The sequence below is a fragment of the Durio zibethinus genome, chromosome 2 (assembly GCF_047325235.1).
Source record: "Durio zibethinus cultivar Kanyao isolate XHJ-2024 chromosome 2, ASM4732523v1, whole genome shotgun sequence".
NCBI classification, from domain to species: Eukaryota; Viridiplantae; Streptophyta; class Magnoliopsida; order Malvales; family Malvaceae; genus Durio; species Durio zibethinus.
Genome location: NC_143163.1, coordinates 33,431,672 through 33,452,630, shown reverse-complemented (window position 1 = coordinate 33,452,630; position 20,959 = coordinate 33,431,672). Strand labels below are relative to the sequence as shown.

At 30.1% G+C, this 20,959-nt stretch overlaps 2 protein-coding genes, 1 non-coding gene and 1 pseudogene across 5 annotated transcripts; 2 read left to right on the top strand and 2 right to left on the bottom strand.

Moving 5' to 3' along the window:
- Nucleotides 1-226: 226 nt before the first annotated feature.
- TRNAR-ACG (transfer RNA arginine (anticodon ACG)) lies at nucleotides 227-299 on the bottom strand. Its single transcript has one exon. It is a non-coding gene; the product is annotated as a tRNA-Arg (tRNA).
- Nucleotides 300-1,259: 960 nt separating this feature from the next.
- LOC111317918 (GDSL esterase/lipase At3g26430-like) lies at nucleotides 1,260-4,399 on the top strand. The gene is made up of 5 exons (XM_022920446.2): nucleotides 1,260-1,712; nucleotides 2,596-2,805; nucleotides 2,922-3,091; nucleotides 3,627-3,897; nucleotides 3,988-4,399. The coding sequence occupies exons 1-5, from the start codon at nucleotides 1,463-1,465 to the stop codon at nucleotides 4,245-4,247; spliced, it is 1,161 nt and encodes a 386-aa protein (XP_022776181.2). The 5' UTR covers nucleotides 1,260-1,462; the 3' UTR covers nucleotides 4,248-4,399.
- Nucleotides 4,400-4,730: 331 nt separating this feature from the next.
- On the top strand, nucleotides 4,731-8,983 carry LOC111317917 (GDSL esterase/lipase At3g26430-like; annotated as a pseudogene). Its single transcript, XR_016332499.1, has 5 exons — nucleotides 4,731-5,174; nucleotides 7,324-7,533; nucleotides 7,621-7,787; nucleotides 7,882-8,152; nucleotides 8,286-8,983. The product of XR_016332499.1 is annotated as a GDSL esterase/lipase At3g26430-like (transcript).
- A 1,543-nt stretch (nucleotides 8,984-10,526) lies between these two features.
- LOC111317677 (uncharacterized) lies at nucleotides 10,527-12,160 on the bottom strand. 2 transcript variants are annotated; one of them, XM_089752356.1, is made up of 2 exons: nucleotides 10,976-12,160; nucleotides 10,527-10,552 (listed from the first exon to the last, which is right to left on the bottom strand). In XM_089752356.1, the coding sequence occupies exons 1-2, from the start codon at nucleotides 11,933-11,935 to the stop codon at nucleotides 10,535-10,537; spliced, it is 978 nt and encodes a 325-aa protein (XP_089608482.1). In that variant the 5' UTR covers nucleotides 11,936-12,160; the 3' UTR covers nucleotides 10,527-10,534. The 2 variants fall into 2 exon arrangements, with proteins under 2 accessions (XP_089608482.1, XP_022775849.2); XM_022920114.2 differs by lacking the exon at nucleotides 10,527-10,552 and having other exon boundaries at nucleotides 10,834-12,075.
- Between the last annotated feature and the right edge of the window lie 8,799 nt (nucleotides 12,161-20,959).

Here is a 20,959-nt window from a genome sequence, read left to right as displayed (position 1 = left end):
ATCAACGTGGTCTCATGTTTTCTTTTTAGTAGTTTATGCTACACGTTTGTCGCACGAAATGATATTAATATAAAAGCATTTCAACAACTTAAAATGTTGAGACCAGTTTCATGTTTTACTGTCGCATGCAATGAAATTGTTTCAGCAGTCTATTTTTGTTTGTTCATTCCTTAGCATGTTTCTACTTTTAGCAATAAATTCATAAAACATAATAAAACGATTATAACGACTCCACTGGGGATCGAACCCAGAATCTCTGGTTCCGTAGACCAGCGCCTTATCCATTGGGCCATGGAGTCGGAACAACGTTAACTGTTCCAGTTAGATAAATTTGTATAGAAATGAGACTAAGCCAGAATGTAAACCATTGCCTTGCAAAGCTTTAAACGACAAATGTTGCAACAAAATGAAGTTTCAATTATGGATGTAAATGGTATATTAATACTCGTAAATTACTTGAATTCGATTTGAATAAAATTTGAATTCGGTTCAATTATTATCGAGTCGAACTCAAGTAACTCGATTCATCAATCGAGCCGAGTTCAAGTATTCTTATACCTAGTTCAAGTAACTCACGAGCCTAATCGAATTTTTATATTTAAAATTTTTTTATTATTTTAATTAATAAAATATTTTAAATTCAAACTCGAACACAAATAATCGAACTCGAGCTAAAAAAATGAAACTCGATTGAGTTCGAACTTTTTACTGTATCGGCTCGATTGCACCCTAGTTCCGGTTGCTAAGAGCAACCCAAGTAATAGAATTAGTTTGCAAATCAAGATCCTAAGTTCCATATCTATAGAAAAGTGAAAACATCTATTGAAGCAAATAGTGTCTGAGTAGCAAAAACGCACGAATATATTTCTGTCTTCTGATCAATCGAGGGATCTTTTGTATTACAGTATCTTAACCAAAATGAACAAGTTTTGGCTAAACCAAATACCACATGCATCATGTATTGGTTTCATGTCTCGTCCCATGCCACTTTTCGGACTCTTATTCCAATTGCAATATAAAAAGTGCTTGTTGATTGTGCAATTTGTCTTTTACAATACATTTAGCGACTAGGAAAAATAATGTGACGGTAAACTGTAAATATGTGACTAGGCATGAGGATTGAGGACCATGACCCAGGCAGAGACGATCAGTTCACAATTTGAGAATCCTATAAGGAAAAATAGTGAAATCACTAAAAAGTGCGTGGTTTAATTTTTAGATAAAATCCTAAGCGATTTTGTAGCTCACAAAAGCAGTTGAATGCCCCTTTAGAGGTAGAGAACAAAAAAGAAACAAAATCTTCTTTGTTTTGGATAACTTCTACAAAATCTCAATTATATGCATCATCACCGGCTCAGCCTTTGGTTGTTATAATTTATATATAAGTAGGAATTTCTCTTCATCTTTAAGTTGCCTGTCTGACTCTTCCTATCCAATCTTTTGGTTTCTCTTTCTCCTAGTCATGGCTTCTGATCTATCCTCCATTTTAGTTATCACTCTCTTTGCTATCTCATTAGTGAACTTAACTCCATCCTTGGTGCTTGCTAGAAAGCCATGCCACTTTCCTGCAATATTTAACTTTGGTGATTCAAACTCTGACACTGGAGGCTTGTCAGCCGCATTTGGCCAGGCTCCTCCTCCTAATGGACTGTCTTACTTTGGCGGCCCCGCTGGCCGCTATTCCGATGGCCGCCTTGTCATCGATTTCATAGGTACTCTTTTACATCTCAGCTAAACTCTTGTTTCCATATAAAAAAAAAATTCTATCAGGAATGAAATCATGAAACCCTGGACCTTCCAATATTGCTCATGATAATAGCAAGCAAATTGTAGAGTTGTTTCAGCACAATTCGCTCTCTCATTCATTGGTCATATGTTTTTTTTTTCTTTTCTTCTTTGTGTCATTGATTGATTGGTAGAAAGATTCTCACAGCCCCACCATCATTTTATCACTGACCCCTAAACTTCCATAAACAAGATAAATTAAACAGTCAGCATTAAGTAATCAGTGATTATTCAGTATAATTATCCTTACTGGCGCTTTACTGATTAGTGATTACAGTTGCTGATCATCAACAGCATCCACCGACGCTTAGAGAAAGTAAACTAGTTTTTGGCGTGACAAAAAAGACCATCTATAACAATCATTCATGTCCGTTTCCGGTGTTTCCTGGTCCCATTTTTCAGACTCCAACTTCAGTAAAAAAAAAAAAGTAAAAAAGTGTGTTATGCGCAAATTGGATTTTAGCAACTGCAAGCACAAAAAGGAGGTGCAAAGCGTGACATTTGATCCTGTTTGTCTTTTCTACTTTCTGATTCAATTATTGTAGCGTATAAGAAAAAATGAAGCACTTTGAAATGAAGTAATTTTGTACCTTGTCTTTGATTATGACTGATAACAGATAAAATGATCCGACTTTTTATTGAGTATTATATTTTTTGCACAAGGAGAAAATCAACTAAAACTTGAATATATCTCAACCAAGGAACACTGCACCTAAAGAATCTCAAAGAATAAAGGAGTTTATCTCAAAAGATTCGCGTATCTTTGGTTGTTGGTATTCTGCTTGACTGATGTTACCGTTCAATTTTCAGCCCAGAGCCTTGGATTACCATATCTAAGCGCATTTCTTGACTCCGTTGGAAGCAACTTTAGTCATGGAGCTAACTTTGCCACTGCTGGATCTACGATTAGACCTCAGAACACAACTTTACATCAAAGCGGTTTCAGCCCTATCTCTTTGAACGTTCAGTACTACGAGTTCCATGATTTTCTTGTAAGGTCACAAGTTGTGCGTAAAAAAGGTAACATTTCAATACATACATTAATCATATTTCTCAATTTATGGCAAAAAAAAAAAAAGAACAAAATTTCACCTGTTTTTGGGTAAGCATGTGAATTATCTTGTCGATGAATGTAGGTGGAGTTTATGAAAGGTTATTGCCAAAGGAAGAAGACTTCTCAAATGCCTTGTACGCCTTTGATATTGGCCAAAATGATCTCACTGCTGGTTACTTCTTAAACATGTCTACGGACGAAGTTAAAGCATATGTTCCTGATGTGCTTAGTCAGTTCCAGACTATAATTCAGGCTAGTATATCAAATCTCAATCATCTTTGAATAATTGATTAATCACTAATTAATAATATTTGATTTGGGCTCTGGTTACTCCCTAGCGTGCAATTGCTTAAGGTCTATTTGGGAGTTCGATTAGAGAGCATTAACCGTATCATAGGGTGCGTTTTATGTCAATTATAAAATGCATCTTCTGATACGGTGAGAACTCTCCAATCGATCTCTTTAATGGAACCTTATCAGGTAACACTAAAATTAAGGCTAGTAAAACAAATGTAATCTTGAATATTTAATTGCAAATCTGTGGATTTTTAATGCATGTTATGCTTACTTTCGTAATTTAGAGTGCTTAGCTTACACGTAAGTCTAGTAAAAGAAATTGCAATCTTTGAATTAAACACTAATTAACCAACGATTTTTAGTTTTGATTCGGGAAAAAGGGATTTTGAACTCAATCTCCTTGAATAAAGAACACTTGTATTCACGGTTAAATCAAATATTTGAAGAGAATTAAGCATTTATTATTATTTTGTAATTTGTATGTGTGCAGTATATATATAGCCAAGGAGGTAGATACTTTTGGATACACAATACAGTTCCTGTTGGGTGTCTACCATACGTCCTGGAACGTGTCCCGGTCTTAGCAGGCCAGATTGATAAATATGGATGTGCCTCTCCATTCAATGAAGTGGCTCAATTTTTCAACCAAGGATTGAAAAAGGCGGTGGAACAGTTGCGCAAAGATTTGCCAAATGCAGTAATCACATACGTTGATGTTTACTCGGTCAAATACTCCCTAATTAGCCAAGGAAGAAAGCATGGTGAGTCCACTCAAGAATTTTTCATGCAGGGTTCAAGCAACCCATTCATTGATGTAGATTTATGTTGACAAGGATTATATGAAAATGCAGGGTTCAGTCATCCGCTTAAAACATGCTGCGGTCATGGTGGCAAGTACAATTACAACAAGAACTTAGGCTGTGGAGCAAAGGTTCATAAACATGGGAAGGAAGTGTTAGTGGGGGCACCTTGCAAAGATCCTTGGACTTACGTAAATTGGGACGGAGTACACTTTACACAAGCAGCTAATCAGTACATATTTGAACGTATTGTTGATGGTTCATTTTCAGACCCTCCAATTCCATTAAATTTGGCCTGTCATAGGAACTAGGAAGGGGAAGTGAACTCTTTTTACATTTTTAACTGGTTTTTTTTTTCGTTTTATGTATTAAGAAAGTTCAGTGCCATGCTTAAGTTGGATTATTTTTAATTGTTTCAAACTCTTTCTTTATGATAATGGCTGATAAAATGAAAACTTGGTAAGGGTTAACTTCTTTTTTTTTTTTTTTAGTATAAAGATGACCATAGTTTTAGGATATGATTGGTATAAAAAATTACAGAAAGGTTAAGAGATATAAAAATATCCTTAAATTATAATAAAAAAATCATTCAAGTATTTTATTTTGAAAAATTCAATTGACTGTAATTAAAATATTAATTGATTAAATTTTATCATATAATTAAATTTATTTATTTAATGATTTAATTTAGTCTGAATAAAAAATTAAAAATTTAATTGATTATAGTAAAATATTAGAAATTTAAATAATTATTGAATAAAATTTTTTATCAAGAAACAGCAGCTTTTTTTTTTCTTTGCAGAAGCCATTTTCAAATTTGAATGTTTGAAATTTGGATAATTTAATAAAGAAAAAGTTTCTTTATTAATTACTTAACTAAATTTCAAAAGGGAAAATATACCTTAATTATTATCAATGGATGGCAATTAGTTTTCCTTTTTCTATATAATCAAACCTTTTCTAGCTTTCTCTATCTATTTTTTTCCCATTCATGGAACCTTAGAGCTTCAGGCATGTTGTCATTGGCCTTTTATTTTCAATGACATTGCTGCCACGTAGTAGTAGCGGTTCTTCAGCGCCTTGCAACTTTCCAGCCATCTTCAACTTCGGTGACTCAAATTACGACACGGGTGGATTATCAGCGGCATTTGGATAAGCCCCTGCCCCCAATGGAGAGACCTATTTCCATGCCCCGCCTGGTCGGTATCCAGATGGCCGACTGACAATTGATTTCACAGGTATATATATTCGGAGTTTTCCTTCTGTTCATTATCCATTTTACTTGACATGGCTTGCTATTAATTAACGCTATTTGCCTGATACCATTCTTTAAGGAAAAATACTTAATGCTTGACGAATCAGGATTTATGGCATGAAAGCCCTGAACTCATGTTACAAATGAACACCCTAAAGTTTTGAATTTCAAACTTTTCCCGCTCAAGTAAAAAACTTGGATAGTAATTTTTTAAGGCCAAATTTGAAAGTTATTGTATATAGTCTTGTTTTGTCGGTTTACGTTTTAAATTTTGAAATTTTAACGTTGGGAATTGGGACAGATCTCCAAAGTGTACGTTCGTTTGAGGTAAAGTCCAAATGTTGGATGATTCATGTACAGAGTCAAACATGTGATTTCCATCTACTTTAAAATATTTGGTTTTTTTGAATTGCAACATTTTTTCGATTGAAAACATCATTTGTTAAAATCATAATAACAATTTTCAATAATGAAATCTATGCATTTGGTTTCATAGATTTAGATTACTTACTTCAATGCTAATATGAATTTTCGAAGTTAATTTATCATGCTTGCTTTACAAATCTCTAAGAATCTACTTTGTGATTTTTTTTTTAATCATTCTCGTATAGAACAAGTATTACAGTTGTCCACAAATTTCCATACCCTATGGATCTACATGAATACCCAAGGATTTTTTTTTTCTCCAAGATACTCGAGGATTAAGTAAGAAAGAGTTTAGTAGAGAACTTTTGGTAGAGAAATTGAGATTAATTCATCTTATTAATTATGTGTCTATCCATATAGCTCATATTGCTTTTTTTTTTGGGCCAAATATAGCTCGTATTTCAATCTTTTATAAATAGACCTATATTTAGCACTTATATGAAATTTTATTTAAAACAGAATTCTAACTCCACTTATTATAGTTAGATAATGGCTGTGTATATACTAGTGAGTTTGTATCCACTTGGTTCAACTCGTATTCCAGCAGTTTTAATTCATTACAATCTGCAATGCTTTTGTATATTTATAATTAGTTGAATTTTTATACAAAAATGCAATAGAACTGCTATATAATAATATGTACAAACTAAAACTTAGACGTTTAAATGGTGTTATTTTATATATAATAAATATTTCATATCTCATAATTTTATATTCAGATTGAACTCTTTCACTTATTGTCAATTTATTTTAAATTGAATGTTTAATATAATATTGTTATTATTAAAGTGATATTATCCGACGTTTAATAAATATTCAACATCTTATAATCTTATATTTTGATTGAGTCCCTCTACTCACTACTAATTAGTTTTAAGTTTCATATCCAATAGTTTTTTTATCTCTGCTTACCAAGTTGGATGCTTAATTCTTCCATCTCCGCTTACCAAGTCAGATATATGATAGGCTTCTTTCATTTCCACTTATCAAGTTGGTTGCTTAATTCTTAATATAGTATTAGAGTTATAATTTCTTTTTATTGCTCTTTCCAAAAATGTGATATGATAGGCTTTTTTCATTTTCGTCTGGCTAGTTAAAATGATATTATGTCACATTTAATAAATAGTTAATTTTTTTTAATCTTATATTTAAGTTGAATCATTCCATTTACAATTAATTAATTTAGGTTTGGATTTCACAACACGTTCGATACAGTGCATATGAGTTTTCCCCACCACATCGTCAGGTGAATCTGAATTTCAACTCCAATATGAACCATTCAATATAAATTTTTCATTAAATTTTTTTTTTTCAATCACAACTACAATAACTGTTTTTTTTTTAATTGCAATTATAGTAACTTTTATTACTGTTTTTAATTTTACCAAAATTAATCTCACTATCCATCCAAATAAAGTCTTAATTTTAAGTTAATGTTTAACATTAGACAAGTATAGCAGATTAAGTCTCCAAGTAGAACAAAGATCTAAATTTACAGAGTCAATGGCAATGTTTTTTAGTCCAGATAAGCGTATATGAAACAGATCTCTTGATGTATTCCCGCAGCCTAGGACCGGATGCTCAATGTGATTATGCAATCTGTTGTTCCTTTCTCTCTGCATTTGATAAATAAAACTACCATGGAATTTGATTAGAAGAGTTTCAGCATATCCTAATACATATATACCACTTTCTGTTGGTTATAGCTGAAAGCTTCGGATTACCTTACCTAAGCTCTTATCTGGACTCAGTGGGTTCGAATTTCAGCCATGGAGCCAACTTAGCAACTGCCGGATCAACCATTAGGCGACAAAACACAACCATTTTTCAAAGTGGGGCTAGTCCAATTTCATTGGATGTACAGTTGGTTCAATTTTCGGACTTTCATAGAAGATCTCAGATATTCAATAAGCAAGGTGCAATCCTAATGCATGCACATTGCACTACTTTCATTTCTATAAAATTACTTGAATAATCCTGGAATTAACATTATAATATATCAGGGGTATTTGATAAATTGTTGCCCAAGGAGGATTATTTTTCTATGGCATTGTACACCTTTGACATTGGCCAAAACGATCTCACAGCTGGATATAAGCTTAATCTGACCACAGAACAAGTAAAGGCATATGTTCCAGAGGTACTCCGCCAATTTTCTGATGCTGTTAAGGTCAGATAAGCATCTTTTTCCCTCTCAAGAAAAACAGTAGGTTAGAGTTATATAATAATTGATGAAATAGTTTGTAATCTGGTGTTTCTTGCAGCGAGTATATGATCAAGGAGGAAGAGCATTTTGGATACACAACACAGGGCCAGTAGGCTGCCTACCATATGCACTGGACAGGTTTCTCATCACTGCAGCTCAGGTAGACAAAGATGGCAGCGCCAGTCCGTTCAATGAGGTGGCTCAGTATTTCTACCAAAGACTGAAAGATGTTGTTATTCAATTAAGGGAACAACTTTCTTTGGCTGCAATTACATATGTTGATGTCTACTCTCTGAAGTATACTCTCATCAGCTAAGCCAAGAAACTCGGTAACTAATCCTCTTCAGTAAATGATGGTTAAAGTTCGCAGTAGAATTTTTTGTGCAGAGTTTCATGTTGATAAAGCAAAGCAAGCCCTTTCTGATTAATAACTTCTTTATATCGGTTCTTTGGGATTCACAGGATTTGAGCTCCCTCTAATAGCTTGCTGTGGCCACGGTGGGAAGTATAATTTCAACAATTCTATAAGGTGTGGGGGGAAGATTACTGTGAATGGCAAGGAGATCTTGATTGCAAATTCATGCCAGAATCCATCAGTTCGGGTTAACCGGGATGGCATTCATTTCAGTGAGGCAGCTAATAAGTGGATATTTGAACAAATCGCCAATGGCTCCTATTCTAACCCACCAATTCCACTGAAAATGCCTTGTCAAAGAATGGACCACTGAATAAAATAAATTCACTTGGTTTCCACTGTCAAAACATTTAAGACTTCGCATATTCCAAAAATAAAAGTAGGGTCTAATTGTTCATATTGACGACAGTTGGCCTTAATAATACTAGCAGATTACATGCATTTTAAACTATCTCTAACTGGTCTTGTTAATAAACTTTGCTGCCCAGTAGAGTATAAGTGGACTGCCACTGCATTGGTTCGGGCAACGATTTTTTTTTCTTTTTTGAAGCAGCATAAATGGTGAGGCTTTGATTGCAAAAATGGTAAATCAATTTTCTAATTCCGTATGTTTAGATTGGACCCATTAATTGTAAGTTGAAGCTGGTTTGTGCATTTTTAGTTATGTACCGTCATAGGAGGCTTATTCTTTGCTATTGGACTACTTATAACTAGCAGGAGTTTGAGGTGCCTGGTCTGGTCTATTCAAAAGCCCAAAATTCAAGCCTTTAGCCTTCTGTTTTTTTTACGTTTTTATTTTGTTCCGGATTGAGACGTAATTATATATTTTTTATTATTTATTTAAATTAATTTTATAAATTTATATTCGTACAATTATTATTTAATATTTTAATTTAAAAATTAATTTAATAAAATATTAAATTTATATAATTAAAGGATAATTTATATAAAAATTATATTTAATGAAAATTATATTAACTTAAAATAATTGAATTTATGCATGCACAATGTTGTTTATGTAGACAGGGCAGAAAATTTAGGGATCATTTGTATTTTGAACGCAAGTTCACAAAAGAAATATGGCAAAACAATATTATAGCATTGTAAGATGGAAAGAAAAATAAGTGAGCTGCAAAGCTCAGGTGGAGAGAGAGCAGGATGAAAGGGAAAGTATTGATCTCAATCATTTTGTGAATTGCTTAATATGCTTGTATATATCAAATATGGAGAGAAAGGAATCATATGTTATACATGGATGGAGAAGAAACAATTAAACAAGTGCTTGCTAGAGTATAAGATGCTGTCAAAAATCAATTAAAAGACTTGCACTCGATTGTAATGAATAAGAATTTGTGTTACCTGAAATATTAAAACCACTATATTGATTATTATGTAAATGTTGAATGTTAGTGCATACTAGTTTGTGGTGGAGTGTGAGGACTGTAGTTGTATTGTAATAGAAATTTTCTTTTCTTTAGATAAATAAAGCACAATTTTATAATAAAATATATTAAATTATTTTTTAATCAAATTAAATCATATTCGTATTATAAATACATTAGGTTAAATCGAGACGAAATAGAAATCGAATAAAACTATTAAAAAATCAGATCGAGGATAATGGGACAAATACCCACTCTGACAATAGCGCACTCTAAGACCAACTAATTCGATCGAAAATTGGCTTTCGAAGGATGGACCACTCATTCACCGAAAACCTTTCTCCAATGTGACCATGGCTTTTTATGTTGGAAAGAAAATTTTCGAAAAGAAGCCAACAGACATCCTTCCTCTACACAGCATGGTAGGAGCCAGGAGGCCTGTTATTGGGCTTGTTTTCTAGCCAGAAAGAATAACCAAACTTCTTGATGCTTGCCACCATCAGGCCCAAAATTAGCAAGGTTCTTAGTCCTCTTTCTCGGTTACAGTACAGAGATTTATTACAATGGCGGTTGTGACAAGCAAGCTGTTATGGGCCACCCAGAACTCTACTTTTTCTTTCCCTTCTGTTTTTATTTCTTTTTTGATCAACCACATCCACATGTGCATGTTCAGATGTTTATGGGCATTCATGCATACATGTTCGCATGTGTAATGCATACACGACATAGAAACATGTACATGTGAATATGCCGAACAGTCAGCGTGATGATCAATTTACCTTGTTAACTTCCACACTAGTAACCATATATCACATGTAGAGCTACTTCAACCATTTATTGAAAAAAAGGAAAACTACAGCGTCCATTTTCACTACACGCACGCGTATACACGGGCTCCGGCAAGGGTTATTCCATCAAGGCATCACCATCAACTGCATAATATCATCCCACATATTAGCTGTTTTTCCCGGATTCATACATCATAACAAACACTGTTGACCTTATGTTGACACAAAAATTTTAAAATATATTTATAAAACTACATTACAAAACAATTGCAAAGTCTTGATTGGTATTGGAGATTGGAGAATTATTGGAAAACTTCTAATCTCGTCCAATCTGGTCGGTCCAATACTGTCCAGCGGTGACTATCTTCCAGCTTTCTTTGGGCCCTTGTGTCGCTTACCAAATCCTAATCCTTCATTTCCCTCTATCAGTTTGGATGGGAGCTCAATCAGGTTGAACGGCCTTTGATTCACAGGGAATGATGCATGAATGATGATGATATATTAATGATGATGTATAAAGAAACCACTCATATATATGTGTCATGCACTGTACAGTTTTCATTCTACCTTCCAGACATAGAGAAACAAGCAGAACCTGGATGAACCCGTTGCATTATCAAAGTCTCCTGATGATGCAGGATTTCCTTCCTGATTTGACAGAGGCATCGATTTCGATGATGATGATGGAGGGGACGATGGAGCTGATATTGATGATGCTGATACAGAAGATGATGGAATTGGGTTAAATACGAACAGACCATGCCTTAGACCTGAACCAAAGAGCCAATCATGAACATCCCAAAAAACTTCTACTCCATTTTTGCCCACATTGATGGACTCATTGCCTCTAAATTTCCACTGAAGATGTTTAATCCGAATAGCTAGTTTCCCATCTACTCTTATCTCCAATACTGGATCAAAACCATCAGAGCTGCTGTTGCTGCTGATATTATTGTTGCATTCCACTGAGATATCATGAAAAATTCCCTTGTCATTAAACTTAACCCTTGTTGAGAACTTCCTCTTACCGAATATATGTTCCCTCCTGGAGACTAACATCGGTTCAATAAGAGATGGCCTGCAACCTGTCTTTTTATAAGCGTCTTTCTTTTGATCACCAAGAAGCAAAACAACCTCATTTTCACAAACGATGGCAACATAGTAATCTGATCGCGGCTCGGTCTCACCATTGAATTTTGCTGTCTTGAGGTCCCAAACCACACCAACAGTCCTACCATCAACGATAAAATGCTTAGATCCTTGTTTTCTCCAGAAATACCATGGCTTCAGCTCAACTTTGCAACTATAATGCTCGTCCCCGTCAGGTCCTTGAACAGAAACAGAGAGGCCATGTAATAACAAATTCCTACACCATGTAACAGTAATCAAGCAAAACTGACCGGCAAGCTTTGTTCGATATACTGACATATAAACGCTCTGACCGGATTTGCCTACACTGGCTGGCTTATCAGCTTGCCTATGATCACTAGATGAAAAGCAAGCAGGAATTCCTATTGAATCATGCATGATTCTTGATACTGATCTGATCAAATAAGACTGGCTGGTTATTTGATATAGAACCAGAGGATTAATTAGTGATTGTCACCTTGGAAGGTATGGGAGAAAGGGAGAGGAACAGAGAGAAGAGAGAAGCATATATTGTATAATCAATTATCGAACGCAAAGCCCTGTAAGCTTTTAGTCTTTTTTCGCTTTTCTTTCTTTTGTCAACAAACACACCTTTTCGCTTTCTTCAAATTTCAATGGCTTCAATATATGATGAGCTTTTTATTTTGGTAAAAAGCAGAAAACCACCTTTCCTACGTAATGAAGATTTGAAGCCAATGTGAAAGTGTAGTACTCAAACAAAGTCATAGCTTCATTGGAGCATGTGGGTGGGGGTGAAAAGGAACCTAGTGATTAGTGGAGTTTATCTTAAATTAATTACTACAAGGGTAAATTACCCAAAAAAAAAAAGAAAAACTTTGTTTTTTTTTTTTTTTGGCAGAGACTGTACTTTTCTTTTGTTCAAATAGGTTAATTTATTTCTAAGTTTAAAAATTGACATTATTTTTTTATAATTTGCCCTTAGCATAATGTTCCTATTCTTGTATATATTTGCTTAATTGCTTTTACTTATTTCATGTATTTGAATTTTAATATAACTATGAAATCAAAAAAATAATGTAACTATATATAATTTGCTAATGAGCTCTAAGTATCTTATGTTTAGCCTAGGTTTGAATTCCACTATTCAATATAAATATTTCATTAAATTTTTTTAATTATAATTATAATATTTTTATTTTTTATTTTTAATCTCACTAAAATCAATTTTATTGTTCATGAGTCTTAATAAAAAAAAAAAGTAGGCAATAGGCAGCGATCCTACAGCTGACATTTACCAAACCTTATCTTTCAAAAAAAAAAAACACACATAGGACGTATCTGGGTTTTCTGGGTTTTTCAGGAGATCACGTTTCTCTATTTTTAGCTTAAGAAAAATAAAAACGTGAAAGAAAAACATTTAGCAGTATTGAGTAATTCTACAAATGCAAAAACGAAACAAGGAACTTTTTTGTTGCAAATTTTGTTTACATAAAAACTGAGGGAATAGGAATTACCCGAAGTGTGTTGTGCTTCATTTCATTAAAGTTTCAACTACCATGATCTCCAAAATGAATTTTATTTTTTTTCGAAAGGGTTCTGTTTAATTCAAAGGGTAGATGCATTAATTCAGCCGTCACTTCATATTAGTTAGGGATTCTGTTGGATAAAAATAATTTACAATAGCTTAACAAAAAAATAGATGATTGATCTAACTTTCAGGAGACTCCACTCAGAATTGAGAGCCCCATCAATGGGCATCATCAACTCCAGAGGTTCAGAATTCAGAAACGTGTAAGACTAGACAGATTATTTTTGTTGGATTCATTTTTATCCTCCTGCTTAGGCTCAAGTTTATGGGAGTCTGATTTGGAGCTGAGTAGCTTACCTTTGTTGGATGTTATGTGGCCTTCGTTATCTCATTCACATTCTTAAATTTATAATTTAATAATCAAATGTTAAAAATTATATTAATTAAAAGAGAGTTATTTGATTAATTATTTCATATATTGTTAGAACGTATGCGTAAAAATCAATAAATAAAAGTGTAAAACCGTTCTCTCTGCCTGTAGATGTATGCATTCTTTCCATCAAGAATGTATGTGAAAAGTAAGAGATTAAAGGGGTCAAGAAGGAGAAAAAATTTCATAAAAATAAATTTTTAAAAGGAAACTATAATGGATCAAGATGTGGTTTTTCTTTAAACAAGAAATTATGAAAATCTGTCTTGTTATATGATCTTAGACATTAAAACTATATAAAGTTAAGATTCGATTTGCATAATATAAAAAATCTAAATTGTGGTGTCAAAGCTTTTATTTTAAAAATTTGTGATTTTTTTTTAAAGATTACTTTATATATTTATTTATTATTTTTTATGATCTATTTTTGTGTTGTTTGTCAATAATTTTATTTTATATTATGTTGAAGGGTAAGAATTTTAATATTATCCGCAAGTTAATAAAGACATATCACATGAAATCTCAAAAACAATAATTAAAACTTCTTTCATTTTTCATATGTTTCATCTTTGGTTTGAAACTGTAATCATTTAATTACAAGATACTGAAAGAAAAAATGCAATGGATATCCTTGTTTGAATTTAATATGATAATAAATCATATTTATTAGTGAAGAAATGTATAACATAATGAATATATATTTGTTAGATTAATAAATATATATATTAAAGAATATATGATATATTAAAAAGAGAAATAACGTAAAGAAAAATAGTAAAGGTGGCATAATAAATATAAAATAAAATAAATAAAATTTAATAGTTATTAAAGTGTAAAGAATACAATTAAATATTATAAATTTATAATGATTATGAAAGCCATTAATGTAAATAAATGTTTGACTATTTTATATCTATCTAGTTATTGTAATATAAATGTTGTATTTTATACATGAGATGAACTAATTTTGTAAAATTTATATATGATAGTTTTTTTGATATTTTTTTACTAAGGTTCTATTTGTTTCACGAAAAATGATTTTCATATTTTCAAGTATTTATTTAACAAAAAACTAATTAGTTAACAGAAAATGATTTTCTAGTCAATAGAAAATGAAGTCATTTTTGTAGAAATTATCTTATGAATTTGAAAAGGGAACACATTTAAAAAAAAATTGTTTATGAGTATAACTATTTATCAATACTTTTTCGTATAATTTTACTTATAAATAATATTATATTAATAAATAATATTATATAAATACAAATATACTATTAAATAATATATTAATAAATAATATTATAATATGTTCATAAATAATATTATAATATATTCATAAATAATATTATATTAATAAATAATATAAAGAATAATAAATAGTTTTATTTTAAGTATTTTTATATTAACATAATATTTTAATATTAAATATTATTATTAAAATATAATTATTTTTTAATATTAATAATTTTAATAATAAATAATTTCAATATATTTTAATAATAAATAACTTTTAATATTTTAATAGTTATATTAATATTATTTGAAAAAAATAAATTTTTCAAAAAACAACTAAACAACAGAAAACATTTTTTATTAACTTATCCAAACAATAAAAAATCTCTTTCAATTCAAAAAATGTAAACATTTTCCATAAATTATTTTTCAAAAGTTATTTTTTGCGAAACAAATGGAGCTTAAATATTAACACATTTGGCATCTTTATATTTTGGTTTATCGTTATATATTATTATTGTTGAAATAATTGTTATAATTATTTATTTTGATACTTATAGTATATATATTTGTTAGTTACCAAAGTGATCAAATTGAAAAGCTTTATCGATATTAAATTAAATAAAATTCAATTACTCATGATTATATGATACTACAAATGAGATGACATTATGATATATATTTATTGAGTAAATTGAAGTTCATTGATTATAAAATATTTAAGGATTGTCCAAAGGTAGATTGGTTGGCTTTATAATTATGAACATAATTGTAGTTAATTAATATAATTCATTAGATATTTTTGCAAATCCAAAGATAACAAGCTTGTCTAATTGAAACATATATAATTGCCAATAATGTGAAATCAAAATTAAGTATCAATTATATTTATTTTTGTATATTGTTGGATCCCTTAAAGAAGAACTCAATGTACATTTAATGTTTGTATGAATGTTATTTGAATATTTATTATGAGTTTAAATTATAACTCAAAACATCAACATATGAGCATTTTATCTATTTTGTAGCATTTGTTCCTATTTCTCTACATTCACAAACTTCGTCTATTGTAAAATTCTATGGGTTTAATTTTTCTAAATAGTGTGAATAAGTCTAGTATCATCTAGGTATTTTGGATCTTGATTTGGCATTCCTAACTTATAAGCCTACTGTTATTATTGATTCTAGAAGTACAGAACAAAAGTCTTTTCATAATGCTTGGCAAAGATCAAATAGATTGAGTTTAATGTTCATATGGATGATAGTAGCGAATGATATCAAGTCAACGATTCCTAAAATTGATAGTGCTGAGGAATTTATAAAGGTTATGAAAAATCTATTTAGTTTGACTCTATTGATAAGTCACTTGAGAGAACATTAATGTGCATGTTAACTATTATGAAATTCAATGGTTCCCGTATCATACATGAACATATCATTGAAATGTCAAATACAATAGCAAAATTAAGATCCATAGGAATGAAAATGAGTAAAAATTTTCTTATCCAATTTATTATAAATTTCTTACCTTCTGAGTACGGTTCATTCCTAATAAATTACAATACTATAATAGATAAATGGAATGTGATTAAACTACAAAGTATGCTTATTCAAGAGGAAGCAAGGCTTAAGAAGTAAGAAATTCACTCAATTAATCTTATAGGCTAAAAAGGAGATAAAAAGAAACTAAGAAAGAAAACTTGAAAGGACAATAAATGACTATTAAAGATTAATGCGTTATTTGCTCAAATCCATAAGAATGAACAAAAGAAAGATAAGTGTAACTTCTATGGAAAGTCTAGACACTATCAAAAAGATTTTCTAATATGTAAGGCTTGGTTTAAAAAAAAAGATAAGCTTAGTGCTTTCGTATGTTTTGAATCTAATTTGGTAGAAGTTCTTTATAACACTTGATGGATTGATTATGGTTATCCCACTCATGTTTCAAATACAATGCAAGGATTCTTTACAATCTAAACCATAAATTCAAATAAAAATTTTGTTTGTATAAGAAACCGAGTCAATGCTTTAGTTGAAGCTATTGGAACGTATTATTTGGTTTTAGACACTAGACACTATACACCATTTAGATATTTTTCAAACTTTTTATATTCCTTTAGTTTTTCAAAATTTAGTTTCTTTTTATAATTTGATACAATTGGATACTCCTTTTAAGGTTTTGAAATGAATGTTTTAGTTTATTTAAACATAATTATTTCATTGATTTCGATATTCTTTGTGTTGGTTTATACAAATTAAATCTTGATAACTTTTTTGTTAAAATTCTATTGACCTTACATTATAACGTGGTACTAAATGTGGTTTAGTGGATGAAAATTTTGCTTACTTGTGGCATAAACGTTTGGGTCATATATCCAAAAAAAATGCAAAGATTGGTCAAGAATGAAATCTTTCCTAATTTGAATTTTGTTGATATTGGCATTTATATGGATTATATTAAGGAAAACATACAAAATACACAATTAAGAAAACAACCATAAAAAGCACATAACTTTTTGAGATTATATACCTTGTTATTTGCAGACTTTTTAATGTTCCATCTTTTGATAAAGAAAAACCTTTTATCACCATTATTGATGATTTTCACCTCATGGGTATATTTACTTATTGTATGAAAATCTCAATCACTAAATATCTTAGTGATATTTATTAATGAAGTTGAAAGATAATTAGATAGAAAAGTAAAAATTGTTAGATCTGACAGAGTGGTGAATATTATGAGAGGTATATTGAAAATGGACAATGTCTTAGTTCATTTGCTAAATTCTTTAAAAGGCATGGCATATGTGCTCAATATACAATACCAAGTACTCTGTAACAAAATGATGTTAAAGAAAGGTGTAGCCATACTTTAATAAACATGGTTAGGAGTATGTTAAATAATTCATCTTTACCTTTATCGTTGTGGATACGTGCTTTGAAAATCACTTTGTATTTTTAAATAAGGTTCCTAATAAAGCAGTTTCAAAGACTCTTTTTGAACTATTAATAAAAAAAAAATCCAGTTTAATGCACTTGCATAGTCAGGGTTGCTCAACGAAAGTAAGAATTTATAATCTACATGAGAAGAAACTAGATTCAAGAATAATTACTGATTTTTTCATTGGTCATCTAAAAAATTTAAAGAGAATAAAATTTATTGTGCTAACTATAGTACAAGAATTGTTAAAACTAGAATTGCTAGGTTCATTGAGAATGGTAAAGCTAGTCGAAGTGTGAAACCATACAAAGTAAAACTTTAAGAAGTAAGGATGCAAATTTCTTTATCTATAACTTCTTCTCAAATTGTTGTTCATAAAATTATTGAATAGTTTAAAAACTTACAAGAATAATAAATAAATTATCAAACACCCCATAATGAAATTATTGTTAACGAACCTACAGTAGATGAACCAGGTGAAGTAGCATTAAGACGGTTTCAAAGGCAAAATAGATATGCTATTTCTTATGAACATGAGATTTATCTGAAAGAATTAGAATTTGACTTAAGAATTGATGAAGATTCAATTTTATTTTCACAAGCCATAGAAAGTGTTAATTTTGATATATAGTTAGATGCCATGAAAGAAAAGTTAAAATTAATGGATTATAATGATGGAATCTTGTTGAATTACTTGAAGATTGTAAAATAGATTGAATTACTTGAAGATTGTAAAATAGTTAAATGTAAATAGGTCTTGAAAACTAAACACTATTCGAATTGCAGTATTGAATGATACAATGATAGACTTGTTCCCGAAAGTTTTACTAAAAAACGTGGCATTGACTATAAAGAGACTTTTTTCCAGCTTCTAAAAAAGATTCATTCACAATTATTATGGCAAAAGTGGCTTATTTATGACTTAGGGCTACATCAAATGTATGTGAAAACTATTTTTCTAAATAAAAATTTAGAGGAAAAAGTTTACATGGACCAACCTAAGGGTTTTTCGATTAAAGGAAAAGAACACATGGTATGTAACTTAAGAAGTTAATACATGAACTTAAACAAGCTTCTTGACAATGATATTTTAAGTTTAATGATAATATCACTTCCTTTGGATTTAAAGAAAACATCATTGATATAAAGGTCAGTATGAGCAAATTTATATTTTTGATTATGTATATTGATGACATTTTGCTTGCTTCTAATAATCTTGGCTTATTACATGAGATTAAAAAAAAATTTTCTAAGAATTTTTAAAAAGAGGATATGGGTAAGGCATCTTATGTGTTTGGAATTGAAATATCCTATGACATATCATAAAGATTGTTAGGCTTGTTTCAAAAAACATCTTATGAAAAAATACTCTGCAAGTATTATTCCAATTCAAAAAAATAAGATAAATTGAGCCTTATGCAATGCCCAAATAATGCATTGAAAGCAAATAATGGAATAAATTCCTCATGCATCTATTGTTGGAAGCTTAATGTATGCTCAAACTTATACCAAGCTAAGCATTAGTTTTTAGCGTTGAATGCTAGGCAGATATCAAAGTAATCCAGAATTAAATCATTTGAGGGTTAAAAAGGCAATATCGAGATACTTGTAAGAAATGAAAGATCACATATTCACTTATAGATGATCTAATTATTTTGAAGTGATAGGACATTCAAATTTAAATTTTACTGGATATATGGATACTAAAAAATCCACATTTGGCTATTTTTTCTTTTAACTGATGGACAATCTCATGAAAAAGTATGAAATAGTCTATTATTACTGCATCCACTATGAAAGCTTAATTTGTGTCATGCTTTTAGGCCACTGTTCATGATTTATAACTTCGAAACTCTATTTTAGAATTTGGAATTATCAACAATATCACTACATCGTTGAAAATTTATTGTAATAATGTCGCAACAATCTTTTTTTCTAAAAATGACAAGTATTCAAAAAGTGTTAAACACATAAAATTGAAATACTTTGTTGTTAAAAAAAAAATAAAAAAAAGTGCTAATTGAACATATTAACTTCAATCTTATGGCTACAGATTCATTAATAAAAGGTTTGCTACAAAAAACATTTAATGAACATGTTGAAAGAATGAGCATTATTGAAAAATCATTTTTGACATCACAGTAAAGTTTTATGTTCTTTTAAGTATTTGACACTCTGAGCTCTTTTAAGTATTTTTTTTTGACATATTAATGCATCATGTTTCATTATGTTAATATATATATGATTGAATTATGTGAATATAAACATAATTTGTCTCGAATGAAAACATTATTGTTAGACTATTGTAGTATCTTTCATTAAACGTCATGTTAAATATACAACTAATAATGTAATATTTGGAAGAGACCATGTCAAATTATAATCTTTATTGGTTTTAACTTAATAATGATTTATGATTTGACCAATTTAAGAAAAGATTTAGTTTATATTGTGCGCATTATATTTTACTATTAAATCATAAATTTGAATAATACTACATAAGTTAAGTAGAAGAATGTTGGATATTATGATCCTTACAATATCTAATCCATGTAAATGTCTTTTAAATTTATGATTTAATAATTAAATGCTAAAAATTTTATTGATAGAAAAAGAGTTATTTAATTATTTATTTTATTCGTTGATACAACACATGTATAGAAATCAATAAATAAAAAAAAATAAGACTACTTTTCTATCTTAATGCATTCTCTTCACACAAAAAAATATGAAAAATAAAAAATTAAAAGGTCAAGAGAGAAAAACAAAAAAAAATATAAAAATAATATTTTTAAAAAATTTAATAAATTAAAGTAAGATTTTTTAATAAAACAATTTACAAAAATCATCTTATTTTAAATCTGTAAACATTAGAACTATGCAAAATTAACATTCAATTTACATTATAAAAAAAATCAAACATCCTTGTCCTAGGATAAAGTTTCTGGTGTGGCATGCATGGCTTCTTGCTTTAAAAAGGACTCCAGCTTCTGACCACCGGTCTCATCAGTCAGTCTCGCTTTATTGTTGCTTCTAAATGATTGCCCTAAATGGCCCAGTGAACGTGAAACGTCAATCTTCTCTTGAAAAGAAAATTTTTCACACACCAGTCACTACTCAATTAAAACGATATTTGTCTGCCAATAATACGGCTATACACATCTCCTTCCATTCTTATTCCCTTGTATGCTGCATATACACGTTAGTTTACTGTTAAGATTTTGTTTTTGAACAATAAGCAGTGTTTAAGATTAGTTAAATTATTATTTATAGTAATATTTTATAATAAACATAGTGTTATTAATTAAT